Source organism: Balaenoptera borealis (assembly GCF_965194805.1).
Source record: "Balaenoptera borealis genome assembly, chromosome: 1".
Classification (NCBI taxonomy): Eukaryota; Metazoa; Chordata; class Mammalia; order Artiodactyla; family Balaenopteridae; genus Balaenoptera; species Balaenoptera borealis.
In genome coordinates, this window is record NC_138860.1 from 191,836,423 (window position 1) to 191,859,914 (window position 23,492).

Genomic DNA, 23,492 nt, shown 5'->3' on the forward strand with positions numbered 1-23,492 from the left:
GGCCGGGCCTCCCCAGCGCTCCCATCCCCCACCCATCCCGTTTTGTCTCCCGTCGCCCTTGGGCATGGTCTCCCGTGCCGTGAAGCTTGCTTAGCTGCATATGTATTATTTATTTTCCATCTCCCTAGGCCCCAACCTTCACAAGGGCAGGCATTTGGGGCCAGTGGTGTCCCCATGTGCCTATCATGTCAGACACATAATAGACACTCAGTAAGTACTAGTTGAACGCACGGATAACCTATATTTCAAAATCAATTTCGAACCTAAGCCTGTCCCGTTGAGGCCCCAAACAATGACCTCGTGGTGTCTGCCTGCAAACCTCAACACTGACATAGTTTTATGGCCAGTCCTTCCCTCAGTGTCATTTGTCACTGTCCCCAAATGCTTTTAGAAGCCTGAAGAGCAGAAGCTGGGCTTGGATTGCTGGGGCATCCTTGGTGGGAGGTTCCGGGCAGGGTCCACAGGCCAGGACAGGGGGCTTGTGAGCCACTTCTAGAGGATTCTAGCGAGAAGGGCAGTTGATGGGCCTCCACCCACACCCTCTGGGTGGTCCGCACCCAGGAGCCAAGCGCCGTGTTTCTTAAAGCTGCCTGCTCACCTGCTGGGCCTTGGAGCTTGGAGGTCAGAGGTCAGGCCCAGGTGAGTAAGGCTGGGGTCAGAGAGGAGATTGTACCAAACTTCAAAGAGTCGAGGTGACCGCTTCACAGCTGCCCTGCTCCTCGGCCCCCTGCAGTACCAAACTTCAAAGAGTCGAGGTGACCGCTTCACAGCTGCCCTGCTCCTCGGCCCCCTGCAGCCCCCTGGCCACTTCCCACAGGGAAGGGACCACCTGGGGTAACTGGAGGCCCAGACACAGTCCAATGGCAGAGGCATGAACATTGCGTCACAGGGGTCACGGTTGCAGGAGAGACCATTTGCATGAACATTGTGTCACGGGGGTCACGGTTGCAGGAGACATCCATTTGCATGAACATTGTGTCACGGGGGTCACGGTTGCAGGAGAGATCCATTTGCCGGGGTTTAGGGCAGGTTCGGGGAGGAGAGTCTGAAGGAGGAGTAGAAATTCTCCCCCAAGGAGAGTGAAGAGCGATGGTCGAGACCAGGAGTTAGATGCTAGAGGGCGGCACGGACCTCCGCGTCGGCCTCCAAAGCTGAGCAGCCCCACCTCTCCCCGCCTGGGTCCCTCTTTGGCCCAGTGGGAACCAGGGCCCAGAGCTGGTGGGGGGTCTCCAGTGAAGACTCAAGACAGCTGAGTCTGGCCAACTTGGAGCACTGCTTTCCTCCCAGGGCGCTCGTGGGAGACAAAGAAACAGAAAGTTACCCTGGGCTGCGTTTCTGGTCAGGATGGAAAGGGCTCTGCTTGGTGGGGGGGGTGGGATGAGCTGCAGACAGGCCGCCTGGTCGAGACAACCTCGAAGGCCACCCGGACCCAGGTCTGGATGGGGGGCTCAGTGATGTGTCCCGGCCGCTCCCCGGGCACAGAACTGCGGGCTGCATCTGGGTTTGCGCTGGCAGCAGGCACCTGGACCCACGCTGGCAGCCAGGCACCTGAACCCACGCTGGCAGCCCTCCAAGTCTCTGCACACAGCCACTCGGGCTCCTGCCACCACCGGGGCGGTGGTCTCCCTCGCGGGTCCCGTGACCCGGCAGCAGCTCAGAACCGCACCCGGACAGGTTTGGGTGGGAGGAAGCCAGCACCTGCTGGAGTATCTGACAGTTCATCCACGTGTTCAGTTCCAGCAGTTTCTTGGCCCAGGGTTAGTTGAAGACTTGGGATCAAGGCAGCAAAGTGCATCCTGGGAGGATGCCCGGAAAACACCCGAGGCAGAGCGTTTGTGGGGACTGTCCCTGTCCAATCAAGACAGGCCTCTCCAGGGGGCTCAGAGGCACACAGCCCCGGACACTCTGGGAACCGTTAGCCCACCCCCGTCCCCCCAACCTATCACCACTGCAATGCACATGGGGCCGGTGAAACCCCTCCTCCTGCTGGGCTGGGGGCTTGGATGCATGCCCCCAAGAAGAAGAAGAAGGAGGAAGGTTTGGGACAAAAGGAGAGAGAAAGGAAAAACTGGGGGAGAAAAGGAAATAAACAGTAGCTGGAGCAGCAAACAGGTGCCCAGAACCGATGCCCCGAGGGGAGCACAGCCCCCCATGGGGAGACAGTGGGGCAGACATACCACAGGAGCCAGAAGGGCTTCAGGGCTTGGGCAGGGCCTGAGTCACCCCGGCCCCCATTTCCCACTCTGTGAATGAGGGATCTGGACCAGCAGATCCCCAGGTGACCCCACAAAAGAGTAGGTGTTTCTAGAAGTCCAGGGGAGCGCAGGGCAGGGGAGGGAGGGACAGAGGAAGATCCACCTGAGTCCTAAGTCTCCATAGGGCCTCCTGGGTCCCAGTGGGCCAAGGCCCACGGCAAGGAGCCCAGCTCGCCCACCAGATGAGACCTTTTGCACTGACGAGCTGAGGGGAGGGTCTGAGCTTCCACCTCCACACAGGAAGGTCCCCGGGCAGTGAACATGTGTGAAAAGACCAGCAAAGGGACAGAGAAAAACAAATATCCTATGATATCACTTATATGTGGAATATAAAAAAAAAAAAAGATACAAACTAACTTATTTACAAAGCAGAAATAGACTCACAGACATAGAAAACAAACTTACGGTTACCAAAGGGGAAAGGTAGGGGAGGGATAAATTAGGAGGTTGGGATGAACATACACACACTACTATATATAAAACAGATAAACAAGAACCTACTGTAAAGCACAGAGAACTCTACTCAATATTCTGTAATAACCTATAATGCGAAAAGAATCTGAAAAAGAATAGATATATGTATGTATAACTGAATCACTGTGCTGTACACCTGAAACTAACACAACATTGTAAAGCAACTATACTTCAATTTTAAAAAAGTATAAGGAAAAAAAAAGACCAGCAAAGGGGAGAGAGAGCAGCTGAGCCAGCCCCGGGCCAGAGGCAAAACTCCAGGCAGCAGGAAAACGGCACCCGCTTCACCAGGAAAACCCCACCTGGCACAGAACCTGCGGGGACCCCAAGGGAATCCACGTCATCTCCAGACCAGAGGGAAAGCGGTGGCACGGGTGTCCTTGCAGGCACCGCCCAGCGGACCAGCTCCTCTCCTGACAGCCCCGTGCTGAAAGCAGCTGCCACTTCTCCTTAGTTCATTTTTAACTCACTGCTTTCACTCGCTGGCATTTGCCAAGGTGCTGGGAGCCTGAGAGGCCAAAAACGCACGTTTTCTGCAGCAGGAGCTGCTGATCGCCCTGCCCCTGGCACACCAGAGGGTTCTGAAGGTCGTCAGAAAAAGAGCCACTTTGCCCCACCTGCGCCCTCCACCCTCCTGAGAGCAGGACCAGCTGGGAGCTACCGCCTCCGTTCCCTGTGTCATCCTGCCCCCTGGTGTCGAGGACCCAAGACACCAGACCTGGTGGGTGAGGAGGCCCCGGGCAGCTCCCAGCGGCCCTCCCTCCTCCACCTCGTGCTCAGCACCCAGCCCCTCCCCGGGGGCAGGGCCCCTCCCCTGCGGAGCCCCAGGTGGTGGTGAACTGGGGGCATCCGGGTCCAGATCCTGACCTACCACCTCCTTGCTCTGTGGTCTTGGGCAAGTCACACCCCGTCTCCGGGCCTCAGTTTCCAGGTGTAAATGGGGCCAAGTGAGAAGCTATCTCGTGGTGGTGTCAGAAGAGGGGGGTAATCCATTGGAAGAGGCTTAGAGCCGGCCAGGCACCCACGGAGGGGCTCGAAACATTTGAGAGCCTCACCAGGCCTGTCCCATCAGCATGGGGCTCAGACACCGGAACACCCCCAATGTCACCACGACTTGGTTATTCACCCAATGGTTTCAGGGGACCTGCTAGGGACCCCGCTCCTTTCCTGGCACGTCCCCCCCGGTGTCAGCTGCCTTTCCATGTGGACACATATTCTCTGCAAAGTTAAGGCCCTCATGCAGGTCAGAATCTGGGGGGACCGAGTGTGCAGAGCTGGGGCACCAGGCCCCTCCTGATGCCTGCACATTCTGCATCCCTGCCATCCTCACAAGACCTCCCCAGGATCCAGGGCCAGACCTCGGCGCCCGCTCGGCCCCCAGCTCCGCCCAGCACCTCTAGCCCCAGCCCCAGCCCCAGTCTCGGCAGGGCTCTTCACGCCGACCCCGCGGTTCAGTGTCTGCAGCATAAAAGCCGCCCAAGCAGGAAGGCTTGGGAGGTAGATGGGCATTCCCGGTCTGGACCACAGGGCCTGAGCTGCAGCACTGCTATTTCCAAGAGTCAGCGGTCCTGACTCTGAGCATCCTGGCAGCAAAGCTTAAAAAGCAATCGCTGAGAATCTCAAGTGGAAAAGATCACCGCTTGGACACAGCGCTCTGCCCTGTGCCTGATGCATAATGTAACCACTGACTCAGGTACCACCGTGCATGGAACCATCAAAACTTTACTGACCTTAAAATACATTATTTTTTAAAACTCCAGGCAGAAAATGAACAGCAGACGACAACATCTCTTTGGGGATACGGATAATTAACCTCTCGTCAGGCAGGGAAGGCTGGCCTCTGGTCTGGAAGAGCAGCCGGGGTCATTCTGGGTCGGGCCAGAGAGAGGAGCCTCGCTTCGGTCCCCGTGGTCTTGGGGAGGGACGAGGCTGTGCTAGGCGGCCTGGGGTCCCATTTTCGTGGTCACGGCGAGATGACGGGAGTTGTCTTATGAGTCACCACACTACCTCGACTGGGCCTGGGCCGTCGCCAGCCACCCTCCGGAGCAGCGCAATATTAAAACATCGTTATCCGCGTGCCTCTCTGCTGGGAGAGTGCATCCGCGAAGGAACAGCATCAAAAAAAATTTAGTAAATTAAAAAATTATTCAAAAAAACATTTCTCTCTCACTGAGAAAAGGGCAGGGTGCCTCTTTTTTTCCTGAGAGGAAAAATGTTCTATAAAACCCTTTCCTTTGTAATCAGGTACATACAATAGGCATTAGTTCCAGGGAATTCAACAGAAATCAGGAAAAAAGAGATAAGAGATTTCCAACCAGCCTATGAAAGGAGGAGTTATAGACCCACAGAGCACCATTTTATTTCATTTTCCCCCCTGCCTGTGTGTGTGAGGGAATTTAATCTGGCCTTTGTCTCCCACTTCCGGGCAGTGCCCCCCTGAGATGTCCAGCCTGATAGGAGTGTCTTTGCTTTCCTGGGGGCCTCTGGTCACACTGAATGGGCCAATAATGTGATGTAGGGTAGGAGACAGCCTTCCCTGGAAGGCTCAAGGCTAGGCCAGAAGGACCAACCTTGTGACTTAAAGTGGGAGTCATGGGTATCAGTGGAGACTGAGACCAATGATGTGGGAAATCAATCATCAATCAATAATCAATTGATCGATCATCAATCATGCCTCTGTCATGGAGGCATGGGACACTGAGGCTCAGGAGAGCCTCCCTGGCTGGCAGTCGTCCACGTGTCACACGTCAGCACGGAGACGGTGAGGTGTGTTATCACACGTCAGCACGGAGACGGTGAGGTGTGTTATCACACGTCAGCATGGAGACAGTGAGTCCCCTCCCGACTCCACGGGGAGAGGACTCCGCTTTGGGCACTTTCCCGGGACTCTGCCTGGGCGTCTCCTCCCCTGGTTGATCTTGGTCTGCATCCTTTCCCTGCAAGAAACCGTAATCGTGAGGATAACAGCTCTCATGAGATCTGTGAGTCCTTCCAGAGAATTAGTAACTCTGAGGGTGGTCCTGGGGATCCCCAACTTGCAACTGAATGAGGTCTTGTGTCCTTTAACTTTGTAGTTGGTCTGAACTCTCTAGGACGTGCTCCCATGTGTGCGTGTGTGTGTGTGTGTGTGTGTGTGTGTAAGAGAGAGGGAGAGAATGAGTATCTGTCCCCAGCCCCTGCTCTGGTATAAATCTGTCTTCCGGAATACTGAAGTCAGAGATCCTGGGACTGGCAAATCCAATGGAAAAGATCATCCCCACCTTTTCACCTCTAAGCTCATGCCAACTGCATTAGCTTGAAACTGTCCGAGATTTCCAGATGGCTCGGTCATGAAAGCCTCAATAAGGCACAAACCTGTGAGCTCCTCCCTGTGCACGAGCCAACACCCCACAAACTGAGAGATGTGTGTGGAGACCGGATAAAAAAGCGGGTTCTGCTTCCCGTTTTGTGCCCAGACTGAAAAGAAGGCTGGAGCAAGGCAGGAGGGGAGCCCACACCTGAGCGAGACAGGTGAGGCCACAGACGACAGGGTAGCCAGCCAGCCTTGGCGAGGCACCCCCCCTGAGAGCAAGGTTACGTCCACGACATTAGCTCACATCTGTTAGCTGCTGGGAAGGGACCACAGGTAACCCTGGCTGTGCCACTTAAATCTGCGTACGGTGACATTTATCCAGCATTTAGCTGCCTCAAAATGCACTGACCTGAATCTATTCTGCATTCTTAGGAAGCAGCATGATGGGGATGCCAGTGTGGGGATGCGAGGAGGCAGATGCCCTTCAAGGACACGGGGATTCCTGTGGGCAGAGAAGCCAGCCACAGCGGGCAGAGGCCGGCCATTTTGTCATTCTGCTCCTTGTGCCGGCGGATCAGGGCAGACGCCACTCACCGATGGGGGGTAGGGGCCCTTCCAGCATCCCTTAGGACCCCGGCTCACCTGCGGACTCCCGCAGGTTTTGTTTTTGTGAATTAACCACCTCCCCTATCGAGTACCTTTCTCCCTCTCTGAGCCAGCCGCCTGCCACATGGGACGGGGAAACAGACAGGGGTCCTCCGACCTTGCCTTGTTTCCAAGCAAATGCTGCTGGTGCAAAATCTCCCTGTCCCACATCTCTGAGAGCAAAACTGCATATTAATGGCTTTCAAGTCTTTCAGGTGGTTGAAAGGTGTCTGGAAGGAAAGCTAAGCTCGTTGTGATCTCCCAGGTGGGCGGGCGGGTGGGCACTCCAGCCTTCCCGTGCTTCCCGTCTGCCACGTCAGCCCTCCCACCGCCTTGCTGCCCCCCCCCCCCAGAGGGCCTTCATCACCTTTCTCGACAGCGGGGGAGGAGGGCAGCACCTTGAAACGTCTCTGCAGCCCAGGTGAAACTCAGTGGATCTGGGATCTGGTGATTAGCCCCACAAGGCCCCGGGAGGGATGGACCTAGACTCGAGGTCAATTGTTCCCAGCGCTAATTGACTCTGCATCCAACAGTGACGTCCGTGAGAACCAGCAGAGCCACCGTCATGCCCTCTCCCGGGTGGCCTTCCCCCCATGGGGGTGGCAGGGTCCTGTGATGCTTGGGCTCAGATGCAGGCAGTGCCCAGAACTCAGAGCCTGAAGAGGGTATGGTCCCCACGCTCAGCCCGCGGGCCACCACACGGCCTCAGAGGGACGAAGCACCGAGTTAACGATGCCACATTTACCAGCAAATTCACGTCTTTGGCGGCCGTCCATAACGTGTCACGGACCTTTAGCCAAAGGAGCCGAGAGGGCCATGGAAGACGCTAGCGCTTGTGAGTGAAGGCAGAAGTAAACCTGCTGCGAGAGACTAATTTACACCTTCTCTCCACGGCCTGAGCCTCGCTCCACGTTAATAGGATCATAAGCTAATTTCCACCACCCCACCCCAGCCCGGGGCCCAGGAGCTCTCAGAATAGAGCTTTTCTTCTTTGGGTCTTTCTTGCTGCCAGCCCAAAGGTCCTCATAAAATGGCATTTTCTCCATCTCGCTGGAAATTTAGCCTTTTCCAGGCTCTGCAAATCCCTGGGTTTTCATTTAAAGGACACGGATCACTGCGATGTCCCCACCCGGGGAGTAGCTTTGTCCCGACACTGCCAACCACTTGGAGCTTCTATGCCAGGGTGATGTCCTGAACGTTCCATTCTGATTGGGGTTCCCTTAATACCCAAGCAGAGTGTGTTCCTTGTGTTTTCAGGGCAAACGGGGACCACGGCAGTTCCCAAAGTTCAACTGCCTGGCACTATTTCTCCATTGGCTTCGAGTAAACATCTGTGGGTCCCCCAGATCCCAAGCCCCTACCTTGAGGGAGCCCCCCTTCCAGCTGTCAGCCGAGTTGTGTGATATGGCTGCAATATTTCTTACGGTGATGAAGCGCAGTACACACACAGAGCTCTATAAATGTTCGATGAATGAAACGAATGGATAATGATGACAGGTACAGCGCAGCCAGAAGGCGTCGGGAGACCATTCCTGGCTGATTCTGGTGAATTTCTACCTGTCCAATGTCAGTGGAACGTGAAGGCTTTATGAGGATTTTGCTTCGTATACATTTACATCCTGACTACTGCCCAAAACGATTTGGAGTTGCTATCAATAAAAACAGAAGCACAGTTAGATTTTTTAGAACACACACACACACACACACACACACACACACACACAAGATTAATTGCACATACAAGACAGAAGCCCAGAATGGAAAGCCAAGTGAACGAGGAAAAACAAGATCAAGAAATTCTGAATGAGGCCGCCTCCAAGTCTCCTGCCAAGGAGGCAAAGAGGAGGTGGGAACAGCCGTGCGCTTGAGGAGAGCTCCCTCACACAGGTCTTTCTGCTGATCGTGAATTTGCTGAAACGTGAGCCTGTCTCATAGACCCACAGTTGGCCCCTCTTCCCAGCAGGTTGTAGGAGATTTGAAGCAGAAAATGACCTATTGTTCTCAAATGTTTTAATGTCACAGACTATTTGATTAGCCTGCAAAGCAGCCTACGGAAACCGCACTGATGTTTAACCACTGGTGAGATTCTGCGAAGGGCGGCCCTGGGCTCCCACCCACCAACAGATGTCAGCGCACAAATTCCCTCTACCTGCTTCTCCTCCACCTCGGTGTTGACACTTCACATCTGTTTAAAGCCCAAGGCCAGCACCACCTCCTCCAGAAAGCCTTCCCTGACGAATCTCCTTCCACAGAGACTGTTTCCTGCTCAACACCAGTGGCCCTTTGGAACTTCTTGGCACTTTCTCTGGGTCACAGGAGCTCTGTGTGCCTCTCGTGTGCCCTACAGGGCTCTGAGCCTGCACGTCCTTGTCGACCTCTGGGTCCTGAAGACGCCTGGCTCCTGCTAGGACCTTGGCAAATTTGCGTGGGATTGACTCACGAGAGGAATTCGACGGCTGCACGGCTATAGGGTTGTGACTACCCAGCCGAGTCAGGCAGGAGAGGTGAGCTACGAAGGTAGCCTTTGCATTCTGAGGAATACAAAGTTTCCTCAGAATCTTCCATCTTCAGTTTCTTCCTATGTGTCATCACCACCATCCTTCTTTCAACCAGTGCTTCCCGAGCCCCCGCCTGCATGTCCCAGACACTTGGCTAGGTTCTGGGACAGGGTTCTGAGCAGAACACAGTGCCCGCCTTCAGGGAGCTTGCAATCCACGTGGGGGACCAACCGCCAACGAGAACCAACGTCCTGCCATCATGGGGATGCCCCTCTCTGGGCCCCTAACCCCAGAAGGGCAGGGGGTACAGCCGTTCAGGAAGAGAAAGAGAGACAAAGGGCGCCGAGGAACCCAGAGGGATGTGCAGAGGCGTGATTTTGGTTCCATGTCCTCTGTGTGCCCTCCAGGATGGATCGCGTCCCGACACGGTGGCTTGGGAGGTGTGCAGAGCGGAGAATCCAAGCACGGCTGCTCCACCAGGGCAGGACCTCCCGCTGCATCAGGAGGGGCGACCGTCTGCCCAGGCAGGGGCTCCTGCCTGCTTCCTCCTGGGGAGCCTGAAAGGGGCTTGGGTCCTGGAGAGAAGAGGTGACTCCTGATCCACTTCCACTGTCCAAAGAGCCTTATCTGATTCCCCTGAGTGGGTCTGACACCCCAGGTGCTATGGCTTCTCCCCTGTGGCTCTTACCACCAGTGCAGATTGATTGATCCTCATGTGATTATTCCAGCAACGCCCATCCCCCTGTGGGGCTAAAGCACTACAAAGGCAGGACTGGCATGAGCTCACCACCACTGGGACCCCAGGCCCAGCTCAGCACGGCCATGACAGCTCAGCAGACACATGGAGGGAGCGAGTGAAGGGATGCTTTGCGGTGTTCCAGGAGAGAGGGGATAGGAGAGCCAGCTGGCTCCACGCCCTGGGGGAAGAGTACAGGATGCCAGAAAACAACTGACAGGCTGAATTTGGGGGTTTGGGGGGAACATCTGGTAATGCCCCCCCCCGCACCAGGACATGAAATTGAAGCTGCATTGAGGTTTGTAGAATGAACTTGTCAGGCAAAATGGGTGGGGGGCTGGGGGGCAGGTTTTCCAGGCGGAGGGAATAGTGCATGCAGGGTGGGGGCTGAGAGGGGAGCGGGGAGCACAGCAGAGGGGGAGGGGAGGGGGTGGCAGGGCCAGATGAGTCCGGACGAGGGGCAGCGGTGGGCAACCTCGCAGGGCTTTCTGGGCATTCATTCGACCATCATTCATTTAGCCATTGTGCCAGGCACCGTGCTGGGCTGTGCAGGTCGTATTAGGACTGTTGCTCTCCGTCCTAGAAGCGGTGAGGAAGTGCTGAAGATCGTTAGCCGTGGGGTGGGTCACCACTGATCAACGACCACCCTGACTGCCAGGGGCAGCACCGGCAAGAGGGGAAGGGGGACCAGGGGTGGTCGCTGATGGGACATGGGCAGTGAGCGTGCCCTGGCTGTCAAGGATGGCCCTGGGGGCCAGGCCTGAGCAGCTGGGTGGCTGGAAATACCGCTTATGTAAACTGGAGGTGGGGGAGCAGTGAGGGGGGAGCAGAGCATATCTGTGACAAGAGATCAAGAGCTCCTTTGGGACGTTAAACTCGGGATGACACTGAGATGATCGGGCCACAGTAGGACACGCTCAAGCAGTGCAGTGTGTATCTCAGTTGACGTTAACCATAAACCACCATGGAGCCCAAAACTGGCTTGTGGCGATCAGACCCTAGTTAATGAGAACTCAGAGCTCTTAAGGAGTCCAAAATAAAATCACTGAACCCAGCTTATTATGAAACCGACTTCAGTGAAAATGGGACAGGTTAGGTATTTAACACCCATATCACTTTGCTTTTTTTCTTAACAGCTGACAGTGATTGTGTTAGTTTCCCCTTCAAAAGGATTTCCTGCCAGTCCACACTTGTCTTTTCCCTTAGGTGTGTACCATGGGGAACAACCCGGTGAAAAGCATGGGACTGGGAAGGAAGATGGATAGGATAGCCAGGTAGGTGAGCTTGTGCTGGTGTTTGCCTGTGCATGCACATGTATGCACGTGCACGTGCAGTGCGTGCATGTGCACGTGCCCATGTATGCGTGTGTACCCTAGGACTGCACGTGTTTTCATGCACTGCCAAAAAACAAAACCCCACGTGCATCCCTAATTACCTACGGACACGTGTCTAGAGAAGAGAGTCTGCATAGCGCTCTGGCGGGATCCCGAAGGACCCACATTTTTTATGCACTGAAAAGAGGCATCGACTGTATTTCCAGGCTGTATTTCCAGGCTTCGAGGGAGTCATTCTGTCAGAGCAGAGACCATGAAGCCTTTGGAAGAGACGGTGAATCACGCCTCTGCCAGGGAACGCGCGGAGGGACCCTCAAGCGATACACATTTCAACCTTTATACTCTAATTTTAAAACGTAATTGACAAAACTGCCTGATTTAAATGTTCTCATCTGTTAAAAAAAAAAAAAAAACAGTAATAACAAAAGGAAACAGCACTGTTGTTTATTTGTGAAGAGCGCATGGTCCCTGCGTCCCTGATGAGAAAGAGGGTGGTTCCGGGAGGGGGGCCACCGCGGGAACGGAGGCTGGTGTCCCCCCGGCCCGAAAGGGTCCTGCGGCCCCGGCCCCGGAGCCCCGAGCACCGGGAGGGCTTCAGCCTCGTCCGTGGACCTCGGTCCTGTGGCGCCGACGCACGTGCCTGAGACGAGGTGCGGGCCAGCGCGGGGGATCCACCCGAGGGCGGCCGCCCCCGGAGCTCGCGGCCGGAGACGCCCCGTCCGTTCCCCCGCGGGCCGGGTTCGCCGTGCAGCCCCGGGCCCGGCCCACCCAGCACTGCATCGGTGGGCAGTGCGGCCAGGGCGGGGAACGGCCTCGCGCGCCCACCTCCAGGGACTCCAGCACCGCTCCCGGGGCCCAGAAGCCAAGGCCGGTGCCCGGGAAAATCGCCTGCCGGACCGGGGCGGAAGAGACCGCCACGCAGGCCCTCCCAGCCCGCCTCCACGCGCGTGGCCGGGGACTGCAACGGAGGCCCCTCCGAACATGGCCGCCGCCCCGCTTAAACGTGGCGGCCGCAGAGCCGTCAAGGGAAGAGCCCCTCATAAACATGGGCGCCGCCCCGCTTAAACATGGCGGCCGCACAGCCATCAAGGGAGGAGCCCCTCTTAAACATGGCCACCGACCCGCTTAAACATGGCGGCCGCAGAAACACCAAGGGAGATTTTCCTCGCAACACTGCCGTCCGACCCGCCAGCTACGTAAAACGGCGACTTTGTTGGGTCACATGCCTAGAGACGCCAGGCTGTGATTGGCCAGCATTCTGGTGACGTCAGACGCCGCGACGCGAGCCGAGGGCGGCCGGGTCGCTGCTCTGCTGGAAAGCGTTAGGCCGGGCGTTGGGGCTTGGCGACGGGGCTGGGGGCGGCAACGCGCCGCTCACACTCATGAGGAGCCGGAAGGTGAGGGGGCGGAGGCCGGGCGGGTGCTGCGGCGGGGGCTCTTGCCGCCAATTTTCTGGGAGCTGAGGGGGAGCCACGGGACGCCTCGGGCGGAGGTGGGGGACCTCTGCCTGGCTCTCGACACCCGGAAGGGAGCTCCCAGGTCACGCCCTTGGAAGCGAACGTCCCCCTTCCCGACCACGTCCGCGGGAAGGGGGTCTCCCAGGCCACGCCCTTGGAAGGGCACCCCCCCCCATACCACGCCCCAGGGCTAGGGGAGCTCCGAGGCCACGCTCCTGGGAAGGGGGCTCCCAGATCAGGTCCTGGGATGGGGGGGGCTCCCTCTCCGGAGCTGGTCTGGACCCCTGGTGCTCTGACGCTGCCCAGTCCGGGGTTCGCGTGCCTCTGCTGCCGGTAACCGAGCCCGGGGTCAGCCAGCCCAAGTGCGGGAACTTGACGAGGGGTCCACCCCGGAGGGTGGAGAGGATGGAGGGGCGCCAGTTCCTGACACTGGTAGCCGGCGGGCGGTGTGAACCAGGGCGAGGGCCCGGGACAGGATGCGCCCCTGCCTGGGGAGGGGGCCCTCCGGGGGTTGGGAGCCGCACCTGGGGTACCTTTGACCCGAAAGTGTGTCTCCTGAAGACCCACGTGGTTGCGCTTTCCCAGTCTGACGTCTCTGCCTGTTGAGGGATTGTTTAGCGCGTCACTGACGTAGTTGGGTTCACGTGTTTTACTTTTGGCTTTCCTCACACTTCTGTTTGGTTCTAATGTAGAGTTTTAATTTACTGATTTTTTTTTCACCCTTTATTTTTTTCCCCCAGGAGTTGCTCTAGGTCTTACCGTGTACATTGTAACTTAGCAGAATCCGTTTCAGATTGAACTAGCTTAGTTCCAGAGAGATACACAAATGTTACCCCTACGTAGCTCTGTTCCCTTAACGCACTCTGTTCCCTTAACGCACTTTTCTGGTGGTGGTAAATATTTAATGTTACAAACCCGATAGTACACTGTCATGATTACTTTACCAGCCGTGGTCATTTCCTTAGCCCAGTACAGCCTTGCTGCCACGCACCTCCTTTGTGCTGTTAACGGGCATTGCTGCCTATACCGCATACGTGTACGCGACTGTCTTTTAAATCACCTAAGGGAAGGAAATAATATGCACGTAAACTGTCTCGTGAGGACGTAATTACCTTTACTGGTGCCCTTTTTTCTGTGGATTTGAATTATCGTCTGGGGTCACCTGCTTCCAACCCAAAGAACTTCCTCTAGTATTTCTTGTAAGAGGAGTCTGCAGGAACAAGTGCTCTCAGTTTTTGTTTATCTGGAAGTGTCTATTTTGCCTTCACTTTTGAAGGATAGTTTTGCTGGATATAGTATTCTTGGTTGACAGTTTTTTTTGTTTGAGAACTTTGAATCTGTTTGAATATACCCACTGTGGTCTGGCGTCCATTGTTTCTGCTAAATCAGCAGTTTATTTGTTGGGCTCCCTTGTCCTAAGGAGTCATTTTCCTCTTGCTGCTTCCAAGACTTTCCCCTTGTCTTTGACTTTCAGCACTTAAACAGTGTTGCATCTGCTTATAGATCCCTTTGCAGTTATCCTACTTGAAGTTCAGTTCTTTGAGATTGCTGGGTTTGGGGAATTCCCTGGCGGTCCAGTGGTTAGGGTTCTGTGCTTCCACTATAGGGGGCGTGGGTTCAATCCCTGGTTGGGGAACTAATCCCGCATGCCGCATGGCGCAGCCAAAAAGAAAAAAAAGAAAGAGAAACAGAGATTGCTGTTTTGTGCATTGTTGTTTTTCAGTAAATTTGGGAAGTTTTCAGCCATTATTTCTTCAAATATTTTTTCTGCCCCTCTCTCTCTCCTTTCTTGCTGGTACTCCGATTACACGTATGTTGCTGCACTTAATAGTCTCCACCATGTCTCTGGGGCGCTCTTCATTCTTCTCCGTTCTTATTTCTCTCTGTTCTTCAGCTTGTGTAATCTAGCAGTCTATCTTCAAGTTCACTTATTCTTTCTTCTGCCAGTTCATATCTACTCTTGAGCACACCCCCACCCCTGCCAGTGAATTTTTTACTTCAGCTATTGTAATTTTCAACTCCTGAATTCCCATTTGGTTCTTTTTTATAATTTCTATCTTTTTATTGATAATCTCTATTTGATGTGATGTCATCAAATCTTTCTTTGATCATGATCTCCCTTAGTTCTTGAACACGTTTATAATGGCTACTTTGAAGTCCTTTTCTGATAAACCCAACATCTGATCGCTCTCACAGGCAGTTTCTGTTGCCTGCTTTTATTCTAGTGTGTGGGTCTGCTTTCCTGTTTCTTTGCATGTTTCATAATGTTTTGTTGAAAACTGGACATGTTAGATAATATATTGTAGCAGCTCTGGGTACTGGTCTCCCACCCCCACCCTGAGGCTTTTTACTGTTAATGTTCTTTTTATTTGTTTAGTGATGGGGTGGATTCTAGTGGAGTCTGTTTCCCTTCCCCCAGCTGAAGCTGTGATGGTGCTCCTCAGGGGCAGTGCTGGGTGTGCCCACAGTCACCTGGGTCTCCCTGGTTTCAGGGGGGCTCTCTTCCTCTTTCTCTGACCACACCCAGCTCTTTTTTTTTTTTTTTGGCTGCGTTGGGTCTTCGTTGCTGTGCGCGGGCTTTCTCTAGTTGCGGCGAGCGGGGGCTACTCTTCTTTGCGGTGCGCGGGCTTCTCATTGCAGTGGCTTCTCTTGTTGCGGAGCATGGGCTCTAGGTACGTGGGCTTCGGTAGTTGTGGCTCGCGGGCTCAGTAGTTGTGGCTCGCGGGCTCTAGAGCACAGGCTCAGTACCTGTGGCACACGGGCTTAGTTGCTCCGCGGCACGGGGGATATTCCCGGACTCGAACCCGTGTCCCCTGCGTTGGCAGGTGGATTCTTAACCACTGCGCCACCAGGGAAGTCCCCACACCCAGCTCTTGAACTTCGCTAGTTGCCAGCTGATTGCTCAGTCGTTTTCAGCGATGACCTGGAGCATAAATTTTCTACAAAGGAATCCAATCGCATTCTGGCTTCTTTGAAGGAGTAGTTTCTAAGATCAGTGTTTGATGTTTGTTCTGATCCCAGGAGGGCTCCTCCTGCTGTGTTTTTCCCTGGCTCTCTCCTGAAGACTGTATGCCTACACTTTATCTTGATTTTTCTCCCATCTGCCTTTCATCACAGCTTCCACTGTTCTTGAGGACCCCTTAGGCATGAACTTCTCCACACTCTGTTGTAAATGAAGTCGGAAGAGATTAAGAGCCCTTTGTTTTGATGCCTGCCTCTTCTCCAGGCAGAATCTGAGCCAGGGCTCCCCAGCTGGGGACAGTGACAGGCTTCTCTGTGTGACACTCCTGCTCTCAGAGCTGAGTGCTCAGGGGAGGGAAGGGGGGCAGCAGCCTGAGATCCCCTGGACTTGCCTCTCCTGGCCTTGGAACCACTGCCTCACTAGGAGGGGCAAGGGTGATGGCGCCCCAGTCTCCTTAGTGCCCTGCCCAGGCAGGAACCTCTGTTCCACGAGTGGGGCCTCGGCAGAAGGGAGCCCCTCCTCTCAACCGTGCTTGCTGGAGACTTAGCCTCACAACAGGTGGGGTGAGGGCAGAATGAGAAATGCTGCCGTCCTGCTTCCCTGGGAAGAAAGCCCTCTGCCTGGGAGCGGGGGGAGGGTGTCCTGTGTGCTGACCTTGGCCGCTTGGAGTTGGGACACCAGAATACCTGTTTCTTCATTTTGCTCTTTGCTTATAGGACCATTTGCAAAGGTTTTAAATGGTTGTTTTTAATACTCTTCACCAGTTTCACTGGGGGAGGGTTAGTGGAGCACCTCTTGGCTGTTTTGTTGATCTCTTCCAGCCCTTTTAGTCTTTAACTAGTCTGCTTGGAAGGAGGAAGTCCTCAATGATGGGGACTTTTTCATTTAGGGATTGTTTACGTGGAAGCAACCAGTTTGCCTAACTGAAGAGCAACGGTTCTCCAAGTTAGAAAAAAATGTAATTGATTCTTGACATGTTGGAGCAAGGGCCTTAGAGGTAGTTTTACCCACGAGTAAACTAAAGCCAAATGCCACTGGAGTTGACTCTCGCAAATCTAGTGAGGATGGCAGGTGGCCTGCTCAGGTGCCTGTAACCACAGCTCCTGGGCCTCAGCCAGACCCTCACCGACTTCACCTCTGCAGAGGGGCCCAGAAAGCTGAGGGGTGACAAGCCCACCCATGGAGCTGTGGCACCCCGAGATTTTAAGGGCTACAGTACAAAGCGTCTAGAAGCGCCCTGCTGCCGGCAGAGGGCCTGCACGGCACACAGCCCAGAGCCGGACGGCAGGCTCTCTGCTCAGTCCCTCTGCAAGCAGCCGAGACTTCCATGCGGGTGGCTCTGGTGACCGAGCAGGGGGAGGGGCTCTGAAGCCAGACATCATCACTTCGTGTGACCTCGGCAGGGTCCTCTCCCGAGTCGTCCCCATCTGCAGTGGGGTGCTGCTCCTTTTAAAGCCGCTCGGCACGAGCACAGCGCCTGTGTGTTGACACTCAGGGATGGTGGCCGCTGTCACGAGGGAGCCTGGCACGACCCGGCATCGAAACATCTGGAGTCGGACTGTAACGGGAAGGAGAGGATAGTCCGTGGCTTTCCGGGGCGAAGAATGTCTGTTCCCGACCATGGCAGCAGTAGAGCTCCAGGGAGACTGGGTGGTGCGGTGCCGTCCCCACACGAGATATTCTGTAACCTCTTAGGCTTAGTTCCTTGGGTATGACCGCCCACACTGCTGCCTGGGCTCTTTGAGCGAAGCCCAGCCCTGGGGCATCCACATCAGCGGGTCCTGCCTGGCTTGGAGTGCCTTGTTCTCGCTGTGGATCTCTTTTCTCCACTTTTGGGCATGTTGCCCCCCCATCCGGCCCCGTCCTCATCCCCCAGGTCTTGGCCACTGTGACAACGGCTGTCAGGCTTGCCCTCCGCTACGCCCTCCTCCCTATCACCCACCTCTCTCACTTTCAAGTTCTCACTTGCACTTAATGTATTATTTTCTAAGTGTCTGTGGCCCCCATTCCGGAACAGAGAGAGCAGTCAGTGGAGAGGCAGGTGAAATGCAAATGAAGCCCCAGTTTCGTGAATTGGTGAATTGTCGCGTCAATGCTGAGCTTAGATTTGACAGATGCAGCAGGTTGTTGGCTGCAGGCAAGCTGAGGGAGGCACGGGCAGGAACTCCCTTCCCACCTCTGCTGCTTTTCTGAAAACCTAAAATTATTCCTAAATAAGATGATTGTAAGTTTCATTGTTTTAATTAATTCCTTTCTTGTCACTGGAAGACTTTCCTTTGCATTCCACGTGAGATGGCGGTGGGCTGGTTTGTTAGTGCTGAGCGAGGCCTGTCCGACAGCAGCTAGAGCTCCTTTAAGCTGAGGGGATTAGGCTCCCCTGTGATTTCAAAGAGAGGGTTTGGGCGGGGGCAGCTTTTGCTTTTTCACCTTTTATCAAGAACCTTCTGAGCAAGGATACAGGCTGCTTATTCTAAACACCTGCAGTTAACTGAACATCTATTTACTCACAAATGGAGGTTCTAAAAACACGGGAGGTAGGGACAGAGTATGCACGCTTCCCGGATCATGGAAATGGGAGATCAGCACCTTCCACCCAGCTTTGTGCAGGTTCGCACATTCAGGCCACGGTGTCGGGACTTCCCTGGCGGTCCAGTGGTTAGGACTCGGCGCTGTCACTGTGAGGGCCCGGGTTCAACCCCTGGTTGGGGAACTAAGATCCCACAAGCCACACGGCACAGCCAAAAAAAAACAAAAAAAGGCCACGGTGTCTGTCTTTCCATGGTCGATAAAAACATGGGGGTGGGAGGGGCCATCTTCGGGGTCTCTGACCAGCCTCTGGTCTGGCCCAGCTGGCAGGTGGAGTGCGGTCATCGGCGCGCCTCCGAGCCCGGAGCTGCTTGGCCACATCGGCCTCGGCCCAGGAAGCCCGCGTCGCCACGTCTGCCCGGACGGCATGTCAGGTGAGCCTCAGCCCCTCGGAGACAGGACTGGACTGAGTGTCCACCTTTCCACGAAACGTGTCACGTTAGAAAGCCTTGAGTGTGGCGAACAGCCCAGAGGCGAGGTCACGGCACTGTCACCATCAGAGGAGGACCCGCCCTCGGTGCCCGTGCGCCCCACCCACCGAGAGCTGTGGGCTCAGCGGCCCCTGCTGGGCAGCCTGAGTGACGCTGGCACAGGCCATGCTGCTCACCCCGAAGGGCAGGCGGGGAGGCAGGGGACCCCGTGTCTGCAGCCATGGTGGCCCGGTGGTCCCGGCTTCCGGAGCTGCTCCCTTGAGCCGCAGCCCGGCGGTCTGGCTGGACTTGGTTTCGCAGCAGCAACTGGCCTGGTTTCCCTCCTGGGGCGCCGCTTGTTAGAGCTGCGCCGAGTCAAGTTCACGGCCCTGTTGAGCGCCCGCTCCTGCCATGGAACAGAGAGTCCTGCCTCCTCAGAGCTCACAGCCCAGCAGAAACGAATGGAAGCTGGGTCTGGGGTCATCATTTTACATGTCAGGGCACCCCTCGGGGGACAGCGTCAGTCTGCACTCCGCCCTTTTGGCAGCAGACAATGGAAGGACCCTGTCCTATAAGTTGTGGCTCCAGCAGTGACGTCGTTTGCTGTAAGCAGGATTGCCAGCCTCTGGGGTTGAGGCTTGTTAATTATTTGCCATCTGCTTCGTGACCTTCAGCGTGTCTGGTCTTCCCTTGCATTTTCTCTCCTGACAGCCTTCCTCATCACACAAAGCCACCGACAGGCGAACGTCCAAGAAGTTCAAGTACGACAAAGGTCATCTTGTGAAGTCAGAATTCCAGAAAGCCATCCCCCAGAGTGACAGCACCGCTGCGCCCACAGCGCCCCCCGAGACCCCGGGTAAACGCGAGCCTCTGGCATCGGCCGAGGACAGGGCCAGGCTTCCAGGAAAGGAAGCCAGCGGCTCCGCTCCTCAGGGGACCGCAGGACTCCCCCGGGGGCACTGTGGGGCCATGAGTGACGCCTGCCCCGCGGAGACTGAGGACAGGCCGCCCCCGCCGAGATGCGGGGCCCCCGCGGGAGGAGAGTCCGACGGTGGCTGCCCCGAGAGGGACGGGGCGGCGGCGGACCCGGAGCAGAGCCACACGCCTCCGCTGCAGATGGACAACAGCGTCCTTCTCGACGACGACAGCAACCAGCCGATGCCAGTGAGCCGCTTCTTCGGAAACGTCGAGCTCATGCAGGTAACGCCCGCGGCCTCTCCCCTGGGCAGGCAGCCCCCAGCAGACCGCACGCCTGCTCACGGCCCCAGTTCACACGTGTGAGTGCCGCCGGTGCAGATCAAACGCAGTAAGAGCTCTAACCCGGGAGGAGAGGACAAAACGGTTGCTGATGTGGGGCATCCCCCGCACGGAGCTGAGAACCGTTGCCATAGCGAGCGCGGGTGTGGGCGGGCTGGCCGACGTGAGTCTGGACCCTGCTGCGGGGTGTGAAGTCGTGGCCGGGGTTTGTGGCTCCCTGGGCGGTTCCCCCGCATTTGCCGGGCTTGCTTTTGCTTTGAACCCAGTCTTTCCTCTCTCCCTCCATCACGCCGGTGGGGAGCACGCTCCCACGATGGGGGGACCAGAGCCCGGAGACGGGTGCCCGTGCTGGGCAACCCGTGCCTGAAGCAGGTGTTCTCTTCCCTCCAAGGACCTCCCGCCCGCATCGTCATCCTGCCCTTCGATGAGCAGACGCGAATTCAGGAAAATGCATTTCAGAGCCAAAGACGACGATGACGATGATGCCGACGGCGCAGACACATAGAGGGTGAGACGCACACGCTGATCCTCGGCACGTCAGTACCGTTGACCGCTTCCCAGTTCAGCACGTTAGACGTTTATACCAAACCTATCTCCAAGAGTCCACGCTTCTAATCAGAATTCAGAACTGACCCACAAAGGTCAGCGCACAACGCCACGCACCCGCGGGGAGACTGGCGCACGTGAACTAAAAGACCTTTGCGTGCAAAGCTACTGTTTCCGCGGTGATGCATTTTCTCCCATCTGTACCCACGTGGTGGTGGTTCCAGCTAACTTCTCTCGTAAACGAGAGATAGCTCTATAAAGGAAACTCTTAAGCTTAGCTTTGATAACGTGCAAGTTTATTTTCCATAATCAAAATTTGATCAGTCTTGTGACTGATTCAATCCCAGTTCTTAAAGAACTCTCCTTTATTTCTGTATATGAAGCTCACGTTTACCTTGGACGTTCAGCAAAATCCATATGGAAAATAAATAAAATATATTTTGAAAATATTTTTAAAGAAGGCTTATGTCCCTAGAGCCATATTCCTTTCTAAAATGCTGGACAGCCAAGTGGAGAAAACAGATCCTGTCCTGTCTTAACACGTGCGAGGCTGGCTCAGCTTTGTACCCATTAACCAGCGCCAAGAGCTGAGAGCGCAGGGCTGTGAGCTGGAAGGGACACGGCCCCTCCGCTTGTGAGGCTGTGGGATTTCTGAGATGGTAGGTGTTTGGCACATTCCTCACCCTGTGTGGTGTGGGGACCAAGCATCCAGCGACACCGCGCTCTCCTCCGTGGTGCAGTGTTACCCAGTGCAGCTGCCCTGCCAGAGCTACACTGCCACTCCCCCTGTCTCAAGGAGCGCCTGGTGACACATTCTTGCCAGTGGGCTCCGGAGAGGAATGTGGGCCTGCTTGTCCGCTGCCCCTTCCTGTCACCAGCTGCTGGCAGAGGACACCAAGGCCGGGGACTAGGAGAGCGTCCAAGAGGGAGCCTGGTCCCCGGGTGACAGGTACAGGAGGAGAGCTGCCTGCAGTTCCAGAGGGCCGTGCTGGATTTTCACGAGTGAGCAGCGGTCCTACTGTTGCTGAGCTAGCAAACACTTCTGGTTTAGTTACAACAGCCGTTAGACTTCCCTCCCCCTAAAATGTCCTGTGAACCACGGAAGTTTCTTACATAACATCATTTGGGGGCAAAATATAGTTGAAGTGCCCTGTAAGGTTTCCCACTGTCCCTGATGGACCCAAAGTGCCGCCTGGAATCACCTGTCCCCACAGTCACTCTCTGCTTCAATGTGGTCATTGTCCCATCAGCAGCTGTGACCGTCCCCTGCTCTGAATCATTCTGTGATTTACTGGTCAACAGACTACTTTAGTAACGTGATGATGTTGCTTCTGAGGCCTTTGGGCAGCGTCCAGGGAGAGTAATTTACAACCTGAGGTTCTGCAGGAATGACTGTTCATCACGGCACTCAGATTAGTGGGGTCGAGCTGCCTCAGATTTCAGGGGATTTTGTCTTTCCCCTACACTGGCTCCCGGGAGAAGCATCGACCTGAATCACAGCCCACTTACAGGACAGATGCGTCGGCATGTTCCCACCAAGATGCAAAATGTAAACCTCACTCCTGGATGCCTGAGCCCCGCTGGCTTGCGGTCCGCATGGAACCCGGAGAGGTTCCTCCCCAGCCACCCAGATTGCTGAGCTAAACCGCAGGAAGCTCCCCACGTGTTCCAGGCCTTTTTCTAACTGATGACGGACAGTGTGGTGGGCCATCGTCCCGCCCACCCGCCTCCCCGGCACCAGCTGGCTCCACCAGGTTGCAGCTCTGTGGTTTCCAGTGGCAACTGGAGGCTCACGTTGAGCGCAGGGAACGCCCGGTGGAACCTGCTGGGTGTTGACGGTGGCCAGGGTGGGCAAGTCCGTGTCCCTGATGGTTACTCCCGAGAGTGAGACATTACCAAAAGAAAACACCGGGTGTCCCCGTAAAGAGGCGGCTGGGACCGTGGCGGCGCATCTGGGGAACCTGTTCTGTGCTCACACGTGCAAGGACAGCGCAAAGAAAACACTTTGTGAGGCCAGCCCAGGGTGACATGAGCAAGACAGATGGAATGCAGATCAGGCCCTGGGGACGAAATAAAGTTTCAAAAAGCGTATTAAAACGCGTGTTAAAATTGCTCTAATTGGGAGTACCCCGAGGATGTGTTCTGCCAGCATTTGAAATGAACACCCGACCCGCAGGCCAGGCCGTGTGACACATGCAGATTTTTAGAAACACTTTCTACGTGAATCTTCACAAAATGACCTACCGGTGCCAGAGCAGTAGGGGTGTGGGGTGCGTCCTGCGAGCATTCCTGCGACTCTGTCGACTGCCATCGACCGCTCATCCCGCTTCCTTGCGCACGTCTGTGCAGGGGACCTAGGACCGGCCTCAGGCACGACAGTTCTCAGAGCTCACAGGACTCGGGAAAGCTGTTGCACTCTTGGTCACCCCGATTAAAATTAGCAGAGGCAAAAGGTGCACGGGGCCAAGTCCAGGAGAGACCGGCACAAGCTTCTGGACGCCTCTCCCGGCAGTCGCACCAAGGCAGCATGATGTGGGCAGCAGAAGCCCTGACCAGTCGGCTCTTGGGGAGGCCTGGTGCCCGGGCAGCCCTACGCAACCAGAGGCCGGGGGCGGGGGAAGGAAGGGGTCCTTATGACAACTCTGCTGAGTTGCCCTCCAGAAACATGTCACGAAGAGGTGGTAACAGGCCCACTCCAGCAGCAGAGAGCAGGCAGCCCTGCCCTGGACAGGCAGCCGCGGAGCTGGAGGGACGGGGTGGGGGCCGCTGGGCCTGGTCCGGCCTCCTTACTGCACAGACGGGACCCACCACGCTCCGGGGCGTCCAGCCTCTCCCACGTCCCCACTTCCCATCAGACTAGATCAGTGCCATGAACTGAGACAGCACTTCTCAAATCCCACACAAAACTGGCACCTTCTAAAATGTGTGTATATTTCAGTGACTAAGACAGAATGATTTGGGTCAGCTTCTTAAAAGTCATTGACTCATTTTTTTCCTCATTTTCGTCATTCTCAATGAGGGCAAACTTTTTTGACGTGTC

The 23,492-nt window shown here is 55.7% G+C and overlaps 1 protein-coding gene across 1 annotated transcript; it reads left to right on the top strand.

Annotated features, from left to right (window-relative positions):
• The first annotated feature begins 12,483 nt into the window (after window positions 1-12,483).
• LOC309610488 (UPF0688 protein C1orf174 homolog) lies at window positions 12,484-20,912 on the top strand. Its single transcript, XM_082353445.1, has 4 exons — window positions 12,484-12,631; window positions 18,503-18,613; window positions 19,361-19,849; window positions 20,298-20,912. The coding sequence occupies exons 1-4, from the start codon at window positions 12,617-12,619 to the stop codon at window positions 20,409-20,411; spliced, it is 729 nt and encodes a 242-aa protein (XP_082209571.1). The 5' UTR covers window positions 12,484-12,616; the 3' UTR covers window positions 20,412-20,912.
• Window positions 20,913-23,492: the final 2,580 nt, after the last annotated feature.